The sequence below is a fragment of the Nicotiana tabacum genome, chromosome 9 (assembly GCF_000715075.1).
Source record: "Nicotiana tabacum cultivar K326 chromosome 9, ASM71507v2, whole genome shotgun sequence".
NCBI classification, from domain to species: Eukaryota; Viridiplantae; Streptophyta; class Magnoliopsida; order Solanales; family Solanaceae; genus Nicotiana; species Nicotiana tabacum.
In genome coordinates, this window is record NC_134088.1 from 79050387 (window position 1) to 79074183 (window position 23797).

Here is a 23797-nt window from a genome sequence, read left to right on the forward strand (position 1 = left end):
AGTCAACATGAAACCATAAGGCATAGCATGCTTAGGCTTGGAAGTGTCTGCAGCTCTTGCCATATGCTAAATCATCAGGCTAGGGAGATTTATATGTCTACCAGTGCGAAGAAGTTCCATTACATCCATGTCCAACAGGGTAGCTTCATGCCTTATCTCAGGCCTCTGAGAAATGCAGGAATTGACAAAATGAAATAACAACTTGTGGAAGTGAGTCATATCAGTTCAAACTTTTGAAAGAACTTTCTTGTGATCACAATTCCAGTATCAACATCATTGTCTATGGCTGGCCACTGTTTTTCAAGTAATTGTCAAATCCCAATGAAGAAATATTCAGAAGCATCCCTAGCTCCTCAGCATCAAACTCCATTTCAAAACCCCTTACATTCTTTTTGACTACCTCTCTATCAAATTGGAAGTTTGCATAGAACTCCACCACAGCAGGAACACACACAACGGGGAAAGCTTTGACAAACATGTGCTTCCATCCCTGCAGCTCAAGTTTTCAACCAGTTGAGCCATCCCCTTTTCATTAGTGTTTGCAAGAATCTTCCCATTAAGCACTTTTCTGTTCCTGAACTCTGTGGGTCTATCAACTACAACTGGTACATTCTTTCTCTTCTTTCCTCTACTGGACTTTGCATATGTGGTAGCAATTTTTGTAGCTTTGGCAACCTTTCTCTTTTGTGTAGATGACTTTTCTGGCAAGGCAGACTCATACTCATCTTCTTCATCCAGCTCAACCATGGGTTCCACAATTAAAACTTTTTTCCTTGGCTTCTTGACTCCTTAATGATTTTTTCATCAACAACCTTTCTTTTACTCCTTGTAAAAGGAGTTCTGGTAGGAGGAGCCACTTCTTTCCTTGTTGGGACTGCTGACGTTATTGCTTTCACAGGAGTCTTCCTGGGTTTCTTCCCTACCTCAGACAATGGAAGGAGTTAACAAGGGCTTATGTTCTTGAGTCCTTTTCTCTTCCAAGCTTCTTCTGAAGGGGCTAACTACATGTGACCGAGCGAACCAACTATGTGGCTAAATCAATATGTGTTATAACTATAATCTGAATATAAACATGCAACATGTTGATCTACTAAAGAGTCTGACTACAATATCATAAATGCGGAAAGTACTGAAAAGTCTGCAAGTATAAACGAGTAGACGACAAGGCTAACACATGAAAAGCCTGCTAATATCGGACCGACTGGGCTATAGTCCACGAACCCTCTAAAGAAAACTGAAAAGCTAACTGTTTTACTGGGTCAAGGTCTCTGGTATTCCTTATTAACTGAAATACTATAAAGACTAAAAAAGGGAAGGATAATGCCCCGAATGACTGGGGCTCACCAATAGATGATATGAGATGTCCTAGCAAGCAGAATCGCCACCCTGTAAATCGTTACCTGCATCGCGAGAAGCAGGCCCCGGGCAAAAAGGGACATCGGTACATTTGAATTGCACTGGTATGCAAAATAATTGAAGGAAAGAACTGTAAATCCTAAAACTGAATTGCTAACTGATAAACTAATAACTGAACAAGGAAGTAAGGATATGAATACTCCCACTTTTGAATGATGAATAACCTATTTATCTGATAAACTACGGCCTTAGGCTCAATATATATGTGCACAAGTTACGGCCTCGGGCCCAAGTATACATATACATAACTACGGCCTCAGGCCCAAAGATGCATAAAGCATAAACTACGGCCTCAGGCCCAAATACAGGTGTTCAACATTCAGGGATTTAAAATCAGAAAATGAAAATCATACTACAATACATGATACAAAAATACTAAATAGAACTAGACTAGGACATGTATTCATAATAAATTGATTTATCACAACTGAGTCTTATAAGATATTGAATGAATTATGAACTATGCCATCTAGAGAATAGAAGTTCTACAACCATTCATGGAACTGAGGCATAATTACTTGCTGAGGAATTCGTAATAGACATAAAGAATGAGACGTAAGGAGAATTATAAACATTCCCAAACGTAGAGAGTTAGCCTCACATATCTTAACTTCCTGCTCTTGAGCGTAATACAACAAATGTTAATCCTTTCAACCTTAATCTATAACAATGCAAGTCAAAGGGATTCCATATTAGCAATGATACTCGTGTTTTGGTCACTTAGGCATTTTATCAAATACTTGGTGAGAATAAAGCTTCATAGTCCTTATTAATGGTGTTTCTACACCCAATAATCAATTCTCTTGCTCCTAGATAAATTCTAAAATCTCAAATGGTTATAATCAATATCATTCTTCATCACCCATAAGGTAAACAACACTCTTAACCAATAATCAACAATCAACAACCCAAACCTATAACCGTTCATGCTTTTTTGTCAAACCCATCAACTCATATCTCATGAACTAGAGTATATAATCATTAATCCATTGCTATAATCAATTAGAGGGTGAAGACATTACCTTTTTGAAGTTCAATCCTCTTGATTTCGAGTTCTAGGGTTTCTTCTCTCAACAATGATGTCCCAATCGAATATCTAATGCTATGGAGGGTTTATCCATGTTAATAAGGTGTTGGGAAATTTAAATTAACGTAGAATCACCATTAGAACTTACCTTGGATGGTGGAGGGACCTTGGGAGAGGTTAGGTTCTTGAGAGCTTCCCTTTCTAGAGCAATATTTTGTGTTTTGGGGTATGGAGGATGAAGTAGGGCTTTAAAAATGATCCCTCCCATGACCCCCTCAGGTGTGCTCCCCATGCACCTGAAGGCCTGAGTGCGCACTTGAATGTGCAAAATGGCAGTAGCACTACCTCAAGTGCGCGATCGCGCACGTGACCCTCTGGGCACGCACCTGGCCGCACATATTGCGCAGTTCTCTATAAAATACACAAAACCTTTTGCACAGAGATCCGTTCGGGCTCCATAATATATCGATAGAAAGCTATTTAAAAGGCCTACAACTTGCATGTTTTGGGTTTGCCCAAATTCCTTACACATCTTCACTAAATATTGCTGCAAGATAGACCTTTTATAAACTTAGTAGATTTTATCGAATCTTATACACCTCACTCTCCTTATTAATTCTAAAATAACTATTTCCACCCATACTCATATCGATAGAACTTTACATGTCCAAAATATAACATTACTACTCATTTAACACCTTCATACCTAAGCCGAATTTATGGGGTGCTACATTATCTCCCCCTTGGGATCATTCGTCCTCGAATGATTGTCCTGGCTGTAACTACGACTAACTCTAGACCTTAAACGGGTCTAATGGGAACATGTGAATACTGAATTGTCATGAACACGTGTATACTAAACTGAACAAATACATGATTACTGAATAGTGAGCTGACTAAATACAGAAAGACATGGAGATTATAATATAAGGTCTAAATGGAAAGGTTAATTACCTTCCATATTTTCCGTTTGCTCTTCAAAGAGATGGCGATATCTGTACTTCATGTCCCCTTCGGCTTCTCATATAGCCTCTTCAATCTTTTGTTTCCTCCAAAGCACTTTCACCGAAGCAATTTCCTTAGTTCTAAGTTTGCGGATTTGATGATCAAGAATAGCCACTGTAATTTCTTCGTAAGTCACGCTATCTTTAACCCCTATAATCTTCGTAGGAACTACAAGTGACGGGTCTCCTATGAATTTCTTCAACATTGACACATGAAACACTGGTGTACAACAGCTAATTCTTGTGGCAATTCTAACTCATAAGCCACCTGCCCGATCCTTCGCAGGATTCTATATGGCCCAATATAGCGGGGACTAAGCTTCCCTTTCTTCCCAAATCTCGTAACACCTTTCATAGGCAAAACTTTTAGAGAAACCCAATCATCAACTTGGAACTCTAAGTCTCTACGCCGCATGTCTGAATAGGACTTTTTGCCGACTCTGAGCCGTCTTCAAATGCTCTTGTATCACGTTGACTTTCTCCATAGCATGATAGACCAAATTGGGTCCTAACAACTCTTCTTCGCCAACTTCGAACCAACCAATCGGTGATCTACACCTTCACCCATACAGAGCTTCATACGGTGCCATCTTGATACTAGAGTGATAGCTGTTATTATAAGCAAACTCAATGAGGGGTAGATGATCATCCCAATTACCTTTAAAATTGATAACACCTGACCTCAACATATCCTCAAGAGTCTGAATGGTGCGCTCTGCCTGGCCATCTGTCTGAGGATGAAAAGCTGTGCTGAGGTTCACTCTTGTGCCCAATCCTTTCTGAAAGGATTTCCAAAAGTTCGTTGTGAACTGAGCACCACGATCTGAGATGATGGACAAATGAGCCCCATGCAATCGAACAATTTCCTCGATATACAACTTGGCATAATCCTCTGCTGAATCTGTAGTCTTCACTGGCAAGAAGTGAGCTGACTTGGTAAGTCGGTCTACAATCACCCAAATTGAATCATGCTTCCGAAACGAGCGAGATAGACCTGTTATGAAGTCCATGTTTATCATCTCCCATTTCCAAACGGGAATTTCTATACTCTGTGCTAAACCATCGGGCCTCTGGTGTTCGACTTTTACCTGCTGACAATTTGGACACTTAGCCACAAAATCTGCTATGTTCCTTTTCATATCGTTCCACCAATAAATCTCCTTAAGATCATGATACATCTTTATAGAACCTGGGTGAATAGAATACCTGGAATTGTGGGCTTCAGACATAATCTGCTCTCTGAGCCCATCTACGCCTGGAAAGCATAATCTACCTCTGTACCTCAAGGCTCTCTGAGCCCATCTATGCCTGGAAAGCATAATCTACCTCTGTACCTCAAATTACCATATTCTCCCCCTTGTTCAAAAGTTGTAGTCTTGTGTTTGTGAATTCCCTCATTCAGCTGCAATAAGTAGGGATCACTGAAATGTTTTTCCTTCACTTCGGCTACTAAGGAGGATTCAGCCCTGTTCTGAAGAACAATGCCACCATCTTCGGAGTCCAAAAGTCGAACTCCTAGACTTGCTAAGCGGTGGACTTTCTCATCATAGTTCTCTTGTCTACCTCAACATGAGCTAGGCTTCCCATAGAACGCCGACTGAGAGCAACAACTAAAATATTTGCTTTCCCGGGATGATAGAGGATATCAAAATCATAATCTTTAAACAATTCAAGCCACCTTCTCTAACGTAGATTCAATTCTCTTTGCTTGATGATGTACTGGAGACTCTTGTGATCTGTAAAAATGTCAACATGCACCCCATACAAATAATGGCGCCAGATCTTAAGCGCAAATACCACAGCTGCTAACTCAAGATCATGAGTCGGATAATTCTTCTCGTGAGCCTTGAGTTATCTCGATGCGTAGGCTATGACTTTACCATGCTGCATTAATACACACCCAAGACCAACCCCTGAAGCATCACAACAAACAACGAACCCTTCGGTTCCTTCCGGTAGTGTCAAGACTGGAGTTGAAGTCAACCTCTTCTTTAACTCCTCAAAATATTTCTCGCAAGCGTCCGACCATTGAAACTTGACCTTCTTCTAAGTTAATCTAGTCAAAGGGGACAAGATAGAGGAAAAGCCCTCTATGAAATGCTTGTAATCGCCTGCTAGACCCAAGAAATTCTTATATCAGATACTGAGGTGGGTCTAGGCCAATTCTTCACTACCTCTATTTTCTGAAAGTCCACCTTCACGCCTTCCCCTAAGATGACACGGCCCAAAAACGCTAGTGATTTCAACCAGAATTCACACTTAGAAAATTTTGCATATAGCTTGTGATCCTGCAGTGTTTGCAACAAAATTCTGAGATGTTCCGCATGGTCAGTCTCACTACGGGAATAAATCAAGATGTCATCAATAAACACAATAACAAACAAATCAAGATAAGTCTTGAAGACCCTATTCATAAGGTCCATGAAAACTGTTGGTGCATTCGTTAAACCAACTGACATTACCAAAAATTCAAAATGCACATTTCGAGTCCTGAAAGCTGTTTTTGGAATATCAACTTCCTTAACCTTCAATTGATGGTATCCCAATCTGAGGTCAATCTTGGAATAACACTGGGTACCCTGAATTTGATCAAATAAATCATCTATTATGGGAAGAGGGTAATTGTTCTTGATGGTGACTTTATTCAACTGACGATAGTCAATGAACATGCGCAAAGACCCATCGTTCTTTCGGACAAACAAAATTGGTGTTCCCCAAGGTGAGACACTTGGCCTTATAAATCCCTTATCTAGAAGATCTTTCGACTGGACTTTTAGCTCTTTTAACTCTGCTGGGGCCATTCTATAAGGAAGAATAGATATCGGCTTAGTGTCTGGGAGTAGATCAATTCCAAAGTCAATCTCTCTATCGGGAGGGACTCCAGGAAGATCTTCGGGAAACACTTCTGGGAATTCATTTACAATTGGTACTGACTGGAGAGTGGAAATCTGAGCATCTTCATCCTGAACTCAAACCAGGTGATAAATATACCCTTTATAGATCATCTTTCTAGCTTTAAGATAGGAAATAAACATACCCCTAGGTGCTAATGCATCACCCTTCTATTCTAAGACTGGTTCACCGAGAAATTTGAAACTTACTATTTTGGTTCTACAACCCACTGTGGCATACCAAGACTCTAACCAATCCATGCCCATGATTACATCGAAGTCTATGATCTCCAATTCCACTAAGCCTGCTACAGTAAGGCGATGATACACTTTGACTGGACATCCCCTATAGATATGTTTTGCTATAACTGATTCTCTAACTGGAGTGGACAGTTCAAAGGGTTCGCACAACTTTTCTGGTTCTATCCCAAATTTCTTAGCAATATATGGGGTTACATAAGATAGGATGGATCCCGGATCCATAAGAGTGTAAACATCAAAAGTGAATATTGCTAGCATACCTGTGACAACATCTCCATGGGCCTTTGTATCCTGACGGCCTGACAGCACATACAAACGGTTTCGACCACCGCCTACATTACCAGACTTTGCTGCACCACGCCCTTGTTGGGCCTGGGAGTTCTGAGGGGCTGCTGAGTTATTAGAATGATCTACATTGCCTCCATTATTATTCCCTGTTGATGGACAATCCCTCAAGAAGTGGCCCTGCTGACCACACCCAAAGCAACTATTTGTGCCCAAACGACACACCCCTGGATATTTCTTACCACACGTGTTGCAAGTAGGGTACTCAAGGCCTCTGTAGCTCACACTAGTCTGTAACTGTGAGCCTGCTGCTCTGAAATTTTGGTTTTTCTTTTAAACTTGGACCTCTGAACTGGTGCACTAGCTGAAGATGGAGCATGTCCTGATTTTGATTTCCTGAAGAACTAGCGATTGCCACCTGTTTGAGATCCCCCATGGCTGAAATTTCTTGCAGACTTAGCTCTCTTGCTGAATTCTCTGTCCTTCTCTATCTATAGTCTCTCTTCTTCCTTCAACCTCTCTTCATTCCCTTGAACAAAGGCAACCATCTTAGTAATAGTCATGTCATTGTTCTGAGCAGCTATATTAGCAACAACAAACAATTCATCTGAAAGCCCCAACACAAACCGACTAACTCTGGCCCTCATATCACGTACCATTTCCGGAGCATACTTGGCTAGAGAGACGAACTTGAGGTAGTACTCATTCACACTCATCTCATTCTATTTGAGTCTCTCAAACTCTAAAGCCTTAGCTTCCAAGACTTCAATGGGTATAAAATGCCCAAGGAACGTATCTGCAAACTCCTTCCAAGTCGCAGGAGCCGCATCTTCCCCTTGAGATTCTTCCCATGTTTCATACCAAGTGTTAGAAACATCCTTCAGCTGTTACGCAGCAAGCTCTGCTGCTTCAGTGTCTGTAGCATGCATCACTCGAAATATCTTTTGAACCTCATCAATGAAGTTTTGTGGATCCTCATCCTTGCTGGACCCTGTGAAAACTTGAGATTTCATGTTGAGGAATTCCCTAGACCTAGAACTACCCGTCTCATGAACAACACTTGTTCCCTGCCTTTGAGCCTGAGTAGCAACAATATGGGCAAGCAACTGGATAGCTCCCCTGACATCCATGTCGGAAGCATTGGGCACTAAGCCCGATGCAACTCCTTGGGCCGGAGTGTCCTCCTCCTGAGCAGCGTTAGTCGTAGCCCCCTAGCTAGTAACTAAGGCCCTCTTGGTGTACTTTCTTTTTGCAAGCATTTTTCTGAAAAATGCAATTCGCATGAGTTAGAAGGATTCCTGAAAGCATAACTCTAACTACACGATCTACAGTATGAAAGAGATGGAACAATCCTAGATATCTTGGTGGTCGACTGTTTACCCGTGTGGCACGCACGCACACATAAAAGTGATCCCACTAGACACGACTTTATAGACTCCCTAGAACTCCTGAACCTAGGCTCTAATACCAAGCTTTGTCACCCTCCGAACCATAGCCTGGGCGTAACACAGCACTCGGTGCCTAACTATATGTGACAATGTGAACCAACTGGGTGGCTAGATCAACATATGTTATAACTATAATCTGAATATAAACATACAACATGTTGATCTACTAAAGAGTCTGACTGCAATATCATAAATACGGAAAGTACTGAAAATTCAGCAAGTATAAACGAGTAGCCAACAAGGCTAAAACATGAAAAGCCTGCTAATATCGGACTGACTGGGCTAAAGTCTACGAAGCCTCTAAAGAAAACTGAAATGCTAACTGTTTACCGGGTCAAGGTCTCCGGTATACCTTATTAACTAAAATACTATAAAGACTGAAAAAGGAAGGGATAATGCCCCGAAAGCCTGGGGCTCACCAATAGATGATATGAGATGTCCTAGCAAGAAGAATCGTCAACCTATAAATCATTACCTACATCGCGAGATGTAGGCCCTAGGAAAAAAGGGACATCAGCACATTTGAATTGCACTGGTATGTAAAACAACTGAAGGAAAGAACTGTAAATACTGAAACTGAAACTGAACTGCTAACTGATAAACTGATAACTGAACAAGGAATTAAGGATATAAATACTCCCTCTTCTGAATGATGAACAACTTGTTTATCTGATAAACTACGGCCTCAGGCCCAATATATATGTGCACAAGCTACGACCTCGGACCCAAGTGTACGCATACATAACTACGGCCTCAGGTCCAAAGATGCATAAAGCATAAACTACGGCCTCATGCCCAAATACAGGTGTTCAACATTCAGGGATTTAAAATCAGGAAATGAGAATCATACTACAATACATGATACTAAAAATCTGAATGGAACTAGACTGGGACATGTATTCATAATAAATTGATTTATCATAACTGAGTCTTATAAGATGTTGAATGAATTATGAACTATGCCATCTAGAGAATAGAAGTTCTACAACCATTCATGGAACTGAGGCATAATTACTTGCTGAGGAATTCGTAATAGTCATAAAGAATGAGACGTAGGGAGAATTATAAACATTCCCAAACGTAGAGAGTTAGCCCCACATACCTTAACTTCCTGCTCTTGAGCGTAATACAACATTTGTCAATCCTTTCAACCTTAATCTATAACAATGCAAGTCAAAGGGATTCCATATTAGCAATGATACTCGTGTTTTGGTCACTTAGGCATTTTATCAAATACTTGGTGAGAATAAAGCTTCATAGTCCTTATTAATGGTGTTTCTACACCCAATAACTAATTCTCTTGCTCCTAGATATATTCTAAAATCTCAAATAGTTATAATCAATATCATTCTTCATCACCCATAAGTTAAACAATACCCTTTTACCAATAATCAACAATCAACAACCCAAACCCATAATCGTTCATACTTTTCTATCAAACCTATCAACTCATATCTCATGAACTAGAGTCTATAATCATTAATCCAATGCTATAATCAATTAGAAGGCGAAGACATTACCTTTTTGAATTTCAATCCTCTTGATTTAAAGTTCTAGGGTTTCTTCTCTCAACAATGATGTCCCAATTAAATATCTAATGATATGGAGGTTTTACCCATGTTAATAAGGTGTTGGGAAATTATAATTAACTTATAATCACCATTAGAACTTATCTTGGATGGTCGAGGGACCTTGGGAGTTTTGGGTTGGGGGACGAAGTAGGGCTTTAAAAATGACCCCCAGGGTGAGCCCCCACGCACCTGAAGGCCTGACTACGCAAAATGGTAGTAGCACTGCCTCAAGTGCGCGGCCGCGCATGTGACCCTCTGGGCGCGCACCTGGCCATGCATATTGCACACTGCTCTGTAAAACACACATAACCTTTTGCATAGAGATACATTTAGTCTGCACAATATATCATTGGAAAGCTATTTCAAAGGCCTACAACTTTCGTGTTTTGGGTGTTCCCAAATTCCTTACATATCTTCACTAAATCCTGCTGCAAGTCAGACCTTTCGTAAACTTAGTAGATTTTATCGAATCTTATACACCTCACTCTCCTTCTTGATTCCAAAATAACTATTTCCACCCATATTCATATCGATAGAACTTCACATGTCCAAAATATAACATTACTACTCATTTAACACCTTCATACCTAAGCCGAATTTACAGGGTGTTACACTTTATTTCCTTCCCCCTCAACCACATGCACCACAATAGTGGTATCTACCTCTTTCTCCCGATTGTTTGCACCTTTTTATATAGTGAATTCCTCCACTTGTGGCTTCTCACTTGTGGGTGGGATGTCTAAGGGTGCATCATCTATAGAGGATACCAAAACATCTAATTTTGAATGAAGGATTTGTACCTTACTAGCAGTCGCAGGCACTGATTCCCCTTGAACTACAGGTTTCTTGACCACTATGTCTACTTGAGCATCAGGCACTACATTAACATTCTTGACAGATTTTCTTGGAGTAGCCTTGACCTTAGTTAACTTAGAGGTAATTTTCGCACAAGGCACAAATGCATTGGTGGTTAGTTTTAGAAGTGAGGGTGCAGTGGAGGTGGGGATGGTGAGAGCAGTAGGACCATGGGATAATGATGTAGGTACAATGGAGAATATCTATGGAGAAGAAGAAAGTGTTGGTGTATGTTCACTTGATGGCTTGACACTTTTCTTTGATTTGGGCTTCACGTTCTTAGATGATGATTTGGCTTTAGAAGGGGTTTGGCTGGATTTTGGCATGGTGATTAGAGAAGAGACTCGATGAAGGAAAAAAAGAGAATTGGTTCTTGATATTTTATTCTTGATTCTTTCTTAGGGTTTGAGAGAAACAGTGAGGTCTGAGAAGTTGATCATAAGGGCCTTTTAAAGACGTTACTCCTGGTTTGACTAGAAGAGAGAAGGTGACTGAATTTGAGTTCTAACGGGACTCTTATAACAGTTACTTTGATTGTTAGGATTTCAGGAGTAGCTAAACTCTAATTGATCTATGATTCCCCCTTACTCTTTGACTTGAAGACAACTAAAAGTGATGCTAACGGGATTAGAAGTCTGAGCATAGCAATAATTTAGGATTTTAAGTCCCAGTGAATTAAGACAAGATGTCACGTACCTGAGTCAAAGAACTAACTCCTTAGTAGCTCCTTACTTGTTTCTGCAATAAAGCTTCAACACTTCACATTAGTATCATGCAACATAGTTATCATCCAGGTTTTCTAAGCAGGTGTGTGCGCTTAACACAAGCACAAGTCTGAATCAAACACATTGTCCTTAACTATCTATATCTAATTATACCTTTTCTAGCCAATCATTGGGGTTAAACTAGTTGGAACAATTGATTAGGCATAGTTCTAGTCTATTCCTTTCAAAATGATCCCTACTCAGAGCTTTAGTAAAAGTATCAGCAATTTGGTCTTCAGTTTTACGAAAGTTAACAGAGATATTCTCTTTTTCAACATTGTCTTTGAGAAAGTGGTATCTAATGTCAATGTACTTGGTCTCTTGTGCTGACATGGATTTTTAGCAATATTTATGGCACTGGTGTTATCATAAAAATAGGAACACAATCAACAAAAATACCATAGTCCCTTATCTGTTGTCTTATCCATAGCAACTGAGCACAGCAGGATGCTGCTGCCACATATTCAGTCTCAGCTGTAGATAAGGCCACTGAGTTTTGTTTCTTTTTTCCCCAAGACACTAGACAAGAACATAGAAAATGAGATGTTTCTGAAGTGTTTTTCCTGTCAACATGAAAACTTGCATAGTGAGCATCAACATAATCAACTAGATCAAAGCTATGCCCTCTGGATACCATAGTCATAGGTTAGGAGTCCCCTTGAGATATCTTAGTATCCTCTTTACAGCCTTCAAGTGAGATTCCTTAGGATTTGTCTGAAATCTTGCACACAGTCCCATATTGAATACAATATCATGCCTGCTTGTTGTGCGATACAATAATGACCCAATCATTCCTCTATATATTTTCTGTTCAACACTTTTTCCTTCTTCATCAAGGTCCAATTTTGTTGCAGTGGCAATGAGAGTGTCAATGGACTTAGAGTAGTCCATGTTGAACTTCTTTAGTAGTTTCTTGATGTATTTCTGCTGATGTATCATGGTTCCAGTAGGTGTTTTCTTGAGTTGCAGCCCAGGAAGAAGTTCAATTCACCCATCATGCTCATTTCAAACTCATTTCCCATCATTTCAGCAAATTCCTTGCACATTACTTCATTAGTAGCCCCAAAGGTAATGTCATCCACATACACTTGCACAATCAGAATATTCTTTCATTTGCTCCTTATAAATAGAGCGTTGTCCACCTTTCCTCTTACAAAGTTGTTGGTTAAGAGAAATTTTGAGAGTCTTTCATACCAAGCTCTTGGAGCCTGTTTCAGTTCATAAAACAATTTATCTAGCTTGAACACATAGTCAGGAAATTCTTTACTTTCAAATCCAGGAGGTTGCTTCACAAACACTTCCTCCTTCAGATAACCATTCAAGAGCGCACTCTTTACATCCATCTGATACAAGGTGAAATCCATGTGTGCAGCAAAGGCTATCAACATTCTTATAGCTTCCATTCTAGCTATAGGTACAAACGTCTCATCATAGTCAATTCCCTCCTCTTGATTGTATCCCTGAACCACCAGTCTGCCTTGTTCCTTGTGATATTTCCTTATACATCCATCTTGTTTCTGAATACCCATCTGGTACCTATGACAGTTCTGTTCTTGGTTTTTTGTACCAAATGCCAGACCTTGCTTCTTTTAAATTGATTTAGCTCCTCTTGCATGGTTATAATCCAGTATGGATCCTTTAGAGCTTCCTTGATGGTCTTAGGTTCAACTTGTGAGAGAAATGCTGTGAGCGCACATAGATTTCATGGAGAAGACCTGGTTTACACTCCTGCATTTGGATTAGAGATGATGTTCTCAAGAGGATGTGAACTTTGATGTTTCCATCGTCTGATCTGTATACCTAGAGAAGCTTCACCAAAGGGGTGACCCAAAGGAACATGTTCAGCAGGTGTGGCTTCACAAGCCTGGTTAGCAGTCAGAGTAGTTCTCTCTTCTTCTTGTTACTCATGATAACTGTCAATTTCCTTGTGATCTTCGGATCCATCTTCATATTGAGGTTCAGATTCCTTTGTAACTCTATAACCAGTGAGTCCTATGTCATAATATTTATCTTACAGACCTTTCTCAGCCAAAGATAACATGAATATTTTCTTCTACACACATAGTTCTTTTATTAAAAACTTTATAGGCCTTAATATGTGTAGAGTAACCCAAGAAACTTTCCTCATAACTTCTGTCATCATACTTACCTAGAGTTTCTTTTCCATTATTATGCACAAAATATTTGCACCCAAATGCTCTCAGGTGAGTGATGTTGGGTTTTCTTCCTCGAAGTAACTCATAGGGAGTTTTCTGAAGAATGGGTCTGACCATGCATCTGTTCAGTAGGTAACAAGAAGTATTGACTTCCTCAGCCCATAAACTCTTAGGCAGTCCACTAGCAATCAACATGGTCCTCCCCATATCTTCTAGGGATCTGTTCTTTTTTTCTATAACCCTATTTTGTTGTGGAGTTCTAGGTGCAGATAAATTATGGTCAATACCATGTGAGCTATAGAACTCAAGGAACTTGGAATTTTCAAAGTCAGTTCCATGGTCTGTTCTTATACTTAATACATTGCATCCCAGTTTTTGTTGAATCATTTTGACAAATATACAGAAAACTTCAAAGGTTTCATCTTTAGATCCCAAAAATAGAGTCCATGTATACCTGGAGAAGTCATGTACAATCACAAAACATACCTCTTACCTCCTCTGCTCCTCACTCTCATTGGTCCACATAGGTCCATGTGAAGGAGTTCTAGAGGTTTAGAGGTACTGACAACCTTTTTAGATTTAAAAGATGACCTTACATGTTTCCCTCTAACACATGCATCACATACCTTGTCTGAGGAGAACTCAAGTTTTGGTAGACCAAGGACCAAGTCCTTTGCTGCTAACTTGTTGAGTTGAGAAAGACTGGCATGACCCAGTTTTCTATGCCATAGCAGTAGATCATCTTCCACTACTGTCACGCCCCGAACCTAGGAGCGAGACAAGCACCCCGTGCCTCACCTAACCTGGCGTACTACATTGCGACTAAGGGACTCTGAACACATAATGTCATACTTTGGCCATGGGGCCACCTTGCAAGACAATTTGCGAAGCAAAATATAAAACTGAATGGAAACTAGCACTAACTAAATATCAATATAAAGCTAGGCCGACAAGGCCGTCATAGCTACTACAGCTGACAAACCACCAATTTATACAAACCCAACATACTGCACTAACCAACAGGATATGCCTACAAGCCTCTACTGATAGATGTACTGTGATCGGAACAGGGCCCCGACCTACCCATAACATATATACAGATATACATAAGATGTACACAAAACTCTAGTCCTGGCAACTCCGAAAGACGTGGAGCTTACCGATCAGGCGGAACTCGGAAAACACCTACTGAGGAGGTCTACCCGTCTGTCTGTCTGAACCTGCATGCATGAAATGCAGCGCCCCCAAAAAAGGGACGTCAGTACGAAATAATGTACCGAGTATGTAAGGCAATAAAATAACTGAAATCTGAAACTGAACTGATAATATGATAACTGAAATTAACTGGGAGTCAAAGATGATCTGGAGATATACTTACCTGCTGATACTGACTCAACTCCTTCAATATAGTAAGTAAAATAATTGTACGGCCTTATAAGGCTCGATATATATAACTGCTCTGCCATAGTAGGCTCGCTTATAGGCGCTCGGCCATACTAGGCTATGTATCTCGACCATGCTGGGCTCGCTCATAGGCGCTCGGCCACAGTAGGCTCGGTATATAACTTTCCATCTGATCAGAGGTTGCCCAATAGGGGCCTGCCCATCGATTATAGCTCGATGGTAATGAAAATACTGTAATACTGTATATATAGACTTGCTGCTCTCTTGACTGAAAGAAGACAATACTAAAATTGAATATAGAGTCTCGATAAGGAATAATATTGTAACTTATGAGACTAGAATAGTGTGAATAAATTCATGAATATGAACTTCTCTTTTGTCTCATTACTAACACATGTAGCTACGAGATCATGCCAAAATGAAGGAAGGCTTAGCCTTAACATACCTTATCACAATCTTTTCAATCACCAAGTTGAACTCACCTCTTCGCACCTTAATCTACAAGAATGATAATAATACTATCGTTAAGTTACGAAAGGTACAACTATCGCACAACGAACGACAAACCTATTTTGTATTAAAACGGGCAGCATCTCCCCTATAATATGCCCTTCCTCCAACTTCAAGATAACACCAACAATACAAGGACAGAACAATAACAACATATATACATCATTTTCCAGCCCTATATACACCATCAGATACTACAAAACAGCCCAACACACCCCAATCTCTTCGTACACAAAACGACCACCGTAGTAGTGTCAAACGATCCGAAAATGTTATGACGAACGACCAGCCAACCACCCTACATTTATATGGTGTTTATAAACCCCCTTCCTCCTCCAAAACTCCACAAAATAGTAATAAAACACGCAGCCCAACAGCAACACAAAACAGTCCACAAAACAGTCCGCTACAAGTGAATAACTCGAACTCACGGCTTCCGATCACCGTCCCATGAGTTCTTACAAGTATAGAACGACTTACCATGAATTTACAGCAGAAAAAATGGATGAAAGAGAGCAGTAAACTCACCTTATTTGTTGGATAACTCAGCTCCTATCTTGGTTCTTCAAACTCTAAGTTTTACCTCCAATTGGAACTTGAAAGGGAGAGAAAATCAATTAGGGTTTGTGGGAAATTTTTGGGAGGATTCTTTGCAGAGCTTATGTCTGGTTATTATGCTCTATTTTGAGTCTAATATATGAAGAAAATAGGCCCTTAAAAGGCCTCTTTGGACGACCCGAAAATGGCCCATTTTTGGGCTTTCATTTAAGCAAGTAGGTGACACACCTACTTGTCACCTAGCAGCTTGCGCAGTATCGCAAAAAAGCACATATCTCTCTACTCCGATGTCGTATTGACAAATGGTTTAATGCGTTGGAAAATAGACTTATAGATCTTTAATCTGATGGGTGGAACACACCATAACTCTAAGTATATTGGGAGAAAATTGCAGTTACAGTTGACCCAAAGTTTCAGTAAAACGTATGAATGTAACTTGTGATGACTTTCATCGACTTTTGTTCCACAACTCGCTTGACTTAAAAACATAACACACGGATGTAATACGACTAATATAAATCATAACATAATCTCTTTATCATGTTAATCACCCTAGTCTCACCCCAAAGGTACATGTTATAACATTCCCAACTTGTCGACTTTCGATGAAACATTGTTTTATTTAATTGCTTTAGCTTCTGAACTGTCCAACCCTCTTTGTACTTGTTGTTCATGATCTTCAATATTTGTAACCTCAGAGGTAACATGATTAACTTACTTTATATACTTTTAAATATTATCTTATTTTTTTGTCCTACATTAGTTTGCTTACGACGCATTTTTACATACGAAAATATAGGGTGTAACATCACTCCCCCTTGGGAACATTCGTCCTCGAATGTTTACTCTTGGAGACTTTGGAAACTTTTTCCAGAGTATCCTTCGTACACTAGGTTAAAACCAACCTGCACGTAGCCAGAAACATACTATGCATGCCACACATGGCCAATCTTTATAAATAGCAGCAATTTGCCTCTGACATAATCCTGTCTCGTAGCCCTGCTACATCTGGAACACACAAACGACCCTTGTATCTGAGAACCCCATCTCCCTTGAGCTCTAACAATGGCTTCTTCTGCTGTGGAACTCGCTCTCTCAACTCGACCAACTCTGGGTCCTCGTACTGCCTTTCCTTGACTTCAGCTATGAGGGATGATTTTGCAGTGTTTTGGATTACAACTCCACCATCCTCAGAATCTACTAACCGAACCCCCAACGAAGCCAATTGATGAATATCTCTAGCTAATTGTCTTTTCTCGGGCTCTACATGTGCTAAGCTACCCATAGATCGGCGACTTAAGGCATCTGCTACAACATTAGCTTTCCCTGGATGGTAGAGAATGTTAACATCGTAATCTTTCAATAACTCAAGCCATCGCCTCTGTCTCAAATTCAACTCTTTCTGCTTGAAAATATATTGTAGGCTTTTATGATCAGTAAATATATCAACATGAACACCATATAAATAATGCCGCCATATCTTAAGTGCATGGACAACCGCAGCTAACTCGAGGTCGTGGGTCGGATAATTCCTCTCGTGCTTCCTCAACTGCCTTGAAGCATATGCAATTACCTTCCCATGTTGCATCAGGACACATCCTAACCCGACACCTGATGCATCACAATACACGGCATAACCCTCTAGACCCTCTGGAAGTGTTAGAACTGGAGCTGAGGTCAACTTGTTCTTAAGCTCTTGGAAACTCCGCTCACAAGCCTCTGTCCATTGAAACTTAGTTTCTTTCTGTGTCAACTTCATCAATGGTGCCGAAAGGGAAGAAAAACCCTCTACGAACCTCCGATAGTATCCTGCTAAGCCTAGAAAGCTACGAACCTCTGTCGGAGTGGTAGGTCTAGGCCAAGATTTCACGGCCTCAATCTTCTGAGTGTCCACCTTTATCCCTTCATCTGATACAATATGCTCCAAGAATGCTACAGACTTCAACCAGAACTCACATTTAGAAAACTTAGCATACAACTTACGATCACGGAGGGTTTGGAGTACCGCTCACAGGTGGTCCGCATGCTCATCCTCTGAACGGGAATAAACCAGAATATCATCAATAAATACTATCACGAACAGATCTAAAAATGGCCGGAATAGGCTATTCATCAAGTCCATAAATACAGCGGGTGCATTAGTCAACCCGAAGGACATGACAAGGAACTCGAAGTGGCCATATCGGGTCCTGAAGGCTGTCTTCGGAATATCTTTTTCCCGAACTCTGACCTGGTGGTACCCCGACCTCAAATCAATCTTGGAAAAGCATCTAGCTCCCTGCAACTGATCAAACAACTCATCGATCCTTGGAAGTGGATACTTATTCTTAATAGTTACCTTGTTCAACTGCCTATAATCGATACACATCCTCAGCGAGCCGTCTTTCTTCCGCACAAATAGTACCGGTGCACCCCAAGGTGAGGTACTGGGCCTAATGTAACCTTTCTCCAGCAAATCTTTTAACTGCTCCTTCAACTCCTTCAATTCGGCAGGTGCCATTCTATACGGAGGGACGGATATTGGTTGAGTTCCTGGAAGCAAATCGATGCTAAAATCAATCTCTCGCTCTGGAGGAATACCTGGAAGCTCATCTGGAAACACATCTGCATACTCTTTGACTATGGGAATAGACTGAAGTGTAGGTATCTCAGCATCTGCATCTCTAACTCGCACAATATGATAAATGCACCCTTTTGCGATCATTTTCCTCGCCTTCAGATAGGAAATAAACCTACCTCTGGGTGTTGGTGTATTACCTACCCATTCAAGGACTGGCTCACCCGGAAAATGAAATTTGGCTACCTTTGCTCGGCAATCAACTGTGGCATAGCAAGCTGCCAACCAGTCCATGCCCATGATAGCATCAAAGTCCATCATCTCTAGCTCAACTAGGTCAGCTGAGGTCTGACGACTACAAATTGTCACCGTACAACCTCGGTAAACCCGTCTAGCAATAATCAGATTCTCCGACCGGTGTAGATACCGCAAAAGGATCACTTAGTATTTCAGGCACTATACCAAACTTCCTCGCGACAAATGGGGTAATATACGATAAAGTAGATCCTGGGTCTATCAAAGCATAAGCATCGTGAGAGCAAATGGTTAATATACCTGTCACAACGTCTGGTGAAGACTCCTGGTCCTGTCGACCCGCTAAAGCATAGATACGGTTCTGATTACCACTTGAACTGGAACCTCTACCTCTGCCTCGACCTCTACCAACCGAAGACTGAGACTCACGCCTTGAAGGATGCACGGACATAGACGATCCTGTTGCTGAACTCGCTGGTTGTGCCATTCCCCCAGAATCTCTATTTGGGCAATCTCGCATCATATGCCCCGGACGCCCACATGTATAACAAGCATCAGAACCTGCTCGGCATTGACCCAAGTGTCCTCTACCACAGATGTCACACCGCGGAGGAAATGACCATGTCTGCGCAGAACCTCGTTGTCGCTGCAAACCCGACGCCCGTGAGCTCTCACCTGGTCCTGACTGAGTATAGCGGTCATACCCGTAACCCTGTAACTGAGGTGGCGGAGGCCTAGGTGGCCATCCGAAGTACTGGGTCCTATAACTACCCTGAGATTGCTCCTGAGACCTGGGAAATCTCATCCTCTTACGTTGCCCTTGCTCAGCCCTCTCTGTACCCTGCTGCCGACGCCTACCCCTTTCTATATTCTGGGCGAATGCCTGAATCCGGGACATATCCATACTGTCCTGCAATGCAGCGGTGGCACATGCCTCGGTTAACTCTGGGGCTAACCCTGCTATAAACCTGTGAATCCTGTCCCGCATAGTAGAAACTATGGATGGTGCATATCTGGCCAATGAGTCAAAACGGAGACTATACTCTCGAACACTCATATTACCCTGCTTGAGGGCTAGAAACTGATCGACTCGAGCCTGTCGGATCTCCCGCGGTAAGTACTGGTCAAGGAAAGCATCTGAAAAATTCTCCCAAATAGCTGGAGGTGTATCACGTCCCCTGGACCTCTCCCATCCCTCATACCAAAGGATGGCTATATCTCGGAGTCGAAAAGCTGCTAGCTCAACTGCCTCTTTCTCCGTGGCATGCATAACACGAAAGATCCTGTGAAGCTGATCTATGAAATCCTGCGGGTCCTCCCTCTGATCTGTCCCCGTGAACTCTGGGGGACTCAAAGCAATAAACTCTCGGACCCTTGAACTCCCAGACCCCTCAGAAGTTCCTGCACTAGCTGATGCCCTAGCATGTTGCTGGGTAGCTACCAACTGTGTCAACAAATGCACCGCACTCCTTAAGTCCTGATCTGATGGAAGTGGAGGGGGAACTGGATGTGCGGTTTCCCTAGGAATCTCCGTAGTTGGTGGAGGAGCCGGTAATGGCTGAGTAGGGGTCTCCCCTTGAGCCTCAGACTGGGCCCCATCTACTGGGGGTACCCTGTTGGTCCCCTCACCTACTACTGTATCTCTCCTCTGGCTAGCCGTAGTCTTCCTATTCACCGTCATCTGTGCATGCAAACACCAACACATAAGTTTAATTCAAATTTCCTATAACTCAGTTCTATAGCACGATTTAGATTTCAAAGAAGTGTAACCAACTCCTAAATGCCCTGTAGTTCCTTGCTTATATAATGTGGTGCACAACACATCTATAAACAAGACCCTACTAGACACGGCTTGTAGACTCCCTAGGACAGAACTGCTCTGATACCAAGTTTGTCACGCCCCGAACCTAGGAGCGAGACAAGCACCCCGTGCCTCACCTAACCTGGCGTACTACATTGCGACTAAGGGACTCTGAACACATAATGTCATACTTTGGCCATGGGGCCACCTTGCAAGACAATTTGCGAAGCAAAATATAAAACTGAATGGAAACTAGCACTAACTAAATATCAATATAAAGCTAGGCCGACAAGGCCGTCATAGCTACTACAGCTGACAAACCACCAATTTATACAAACCCAACATACTGCACTAACCAACAGGATATGCCTACAAGCCTCTACTGATAGATGTACTGTGATCGGAACAGGGCCCCGACCTACCCATAACATATATACAGATATACATAAGATGTACACAAAACTCTAGTCCTGGCAACTCCGAAAGACGTGGAGCTTACCGATCAGGCGGAACTCGGAAAACACCTACTGAGGAGGTCTACCCGTCTGTCTGTCTGAACCTGCACGCATGAAATGCAGCGCCCCCAAAAAGGGACGTCAGTACGAAATAATGTACCGAGTATGTAAGGCAATAAAATAACTGAAATCTGAAACTGAACTGATAATATGATAACTGAAATTAACTGGGAGTCAAAGATGATCTGGAGATATACTTACCTGCTGATACTGACTCAACTCCTTCAATATAGTAAGTAAAATAATTGTACGGCCTTATAAGGCTCGATATATATAACTGCTCTGCCATAGTAGGCTCGCTTATAGGCGCTCGGCCATACTAGGCTATGTATCTCGACCATGCTGGGCTCGCTCATAGGCGCTCGGCCACAGTAGGCTCGGTATATAACTTTCCATCTGATCAGAGGTTGCCCAATAGGGGCCTGCCCATCGATTATAGCTCGATGGTAATGAAAATACTGTAATACTGTATATATAGGCTTGCTGCTCTCTTGACTGAAAGAAGACAATACTAAAATTGAATATAGAGTCTCGATAAGGAATAATATTGTAACTTATGAGACTAGAATAGTGTGAATAAATTCATGAATATGAACTTCTCTTTTGTCTCATTACTAACACATGTAGCTACGAGATCATGCCAAAATGAAGGAAGGCTTAGCCTTAACATACCTTATCACAATCTTTTCAATCACCAAGTTGAACTCACCTCTTCGCACCTTAATCTACAAGAATGATAATAATACTATCGTTAAGTTACGAAAGGTACAACTATCGCACAACGAACGACAAACCTATTTTGTATTAAAACGGGCAGCATCTCCCCTATAATATGCCCTTCCTCCAACTTCAAGATAACACCAACAATACAAGGACAGAACAATAACAACATATATACATCATTTTCCAGCCCTATATACACCATCAGATACTACAAAACAGCCCAACACACCCCAATCTCTTCGTACACAAAACGACCACCGTAGTAGTGTCAAACGATCCGAAAATGTTATGACGAACGACCAGCCAACCACCCTACATTTATATGGTGTTTATAAACCCCCTTCCTCCTCCAAAACTCCACAAAATAGTAATAAAACACGCAGCCCAACAGCAACACAAAACAGTCCACAAAACAGTCCGCTACAAGTGAATAACTCGAACTCACGGCTTCCGATCACCGTCCCATGAGTTCTTACAAGTATAGAACGACTTACCATGAATTTACAGCAGAAAAAATGGATGAAAGAGAGCAGTAAACTCACCTTATTTGTTGGATAACTCAGCTCCTATCTTGGTTCTTCAAACTCTAAGTTTTACCTCCAATTGGAACTTGAAAGGGAGAGAAAATCAATTAGGGTTTGTGGGAAATTTTTGGGAGGATTCTTTGCAGAGCTTATGTCTGGTTATTATGCTCTATTTTGAGTCTAATATATGAAGAAAATAGGCCCTTAAAAGGCCTCTTTGGACGACCCGAAAATGGCCCATTTTTGGGCTTTCATTTAAGCAAGTAGGTGACACACCTACTTGTCACCTAGCAGCTTGCGCAGTATCGCAAAAATGCACATATCTCTCTACTCCGATGTCGTATTGACAAATGGTTTAATGCGTTGGAAAATAGACTTATAGATCTTTAATCTGATGGGTGGAACACACCATAACTCTAAGTATATTGGGAGAAAATTGCAGTTACAGTTGACCCAAAGTTTCAGTAAAACGTATGAATGTAACTTGTGATGACTTTCATCGACTTTTGTTCCACAACTCGCTTGACTTAAAAACATAACACACGGATGTAATACGACTAATATAAATCATAACATAATCTCTTTATCATGTTAATCACCCTAGTCTCACCCCAAAGGTACATGTTATAACATTCCCAACTTGTCGACTTTCGATGAAACATTGTTTTATTTAATTGCTTTAGCTTCTGAACTGTCCAACCCTCTTTGTACTTGTTGTTCATGATCTTCAATATTTGTAACCTCAGAGGTAACATGATTAACTTACTTTATATACTTTTAAATATTATCTCATTTTTTTGTCCTACATTAGTTTGCTTGCGACGCATTTTTACATACGAAAATATAGGGTGTAACAACTACACTTAAGCATGTGTTCTCACTCTGGGGAAGTGACATAATCAATATCTTGTAAATATTGTTATGTCTCTTAACTTTTAACACAACTTCACTAGTATCAAGCTTAGTGACAATGTAGATTTTGGAATTGAATTTTACTTCATTTCCTTTGTCACACATTTAAGAGATGCTAAGAAGATTATGTTTAAGTCCTACCACATAATACATATCTTCTATAGCATGAGAGAGTGACTTACCAACCTTGCCAATACATGTTATCTGGCCTTTTTACCTATTTCCAAATGATACACTCCATCCTTGTAAGGTTGTCTGTGAGAGGAAGTTTTTCTTTTTTCCAGTCATATGTCCTGAGCATCCACTATCTAGATACTAGTCTTGATTATTCACTCTCACTTTAGCCTGCACCAGAAATCA

The 23797-nt window shown here is 41.0% G+C and overlaps 1 protein-coding gene across 1 annotated transcript; it reads right to left on the minus strand.

Annotated features, from left to right (window-relative positions):
* Positions 1-758: 758 nt before the first annotated feature.
* On the minus strand, positions 759-7600 carry LOC107810837 (uncharacterized). The gene is made up of 5 exons (XM_075221135.1): positions 7401-7600; positions 6549-7197; positions 5973-6410; positions 4774-4849; positions 759-919 (listed from the first exon to the last, which is right to left on the minus strand). Exons 1-5 carry the CDS (start codon positions 7598-7600, stop codon positions 759-761), a joined length of 1524 nt encoding a protein of 507 aa, XP_075077236.1.
* Between the last annotated feature and the right edge of the window lie 16197 nt (positions 7601-23797).

What these genes read in the sequence shown, in the direction of transcription:
- LOC107810837 (XM_075221135.1), bottom strand. Translation starts at nt 7,600, where the DNA reads ATGAGTGTGAATGAGTACTACCTCAAGTTCGTCTCTCTAGCCAAGTAT. An exon ending in GTTCAAGGGAATGAAGAGAG is followed by an intron (nt 7,198 to 7,400) that starts GTTGAAGGAAGA and finishes CCAAAATTTCAG; the next exon opens with AGCAGCAGGCTCACAGTTAC. An exon ending in TGGGTTGTAGAACCAAAATA is followed by an intron (nt 6,411 to 6,548) that starts GTAAGTTTCAAA and finishes GTTTGAGTTCAG; the next exon opens with GATGAAGATGCTCAGATTTC.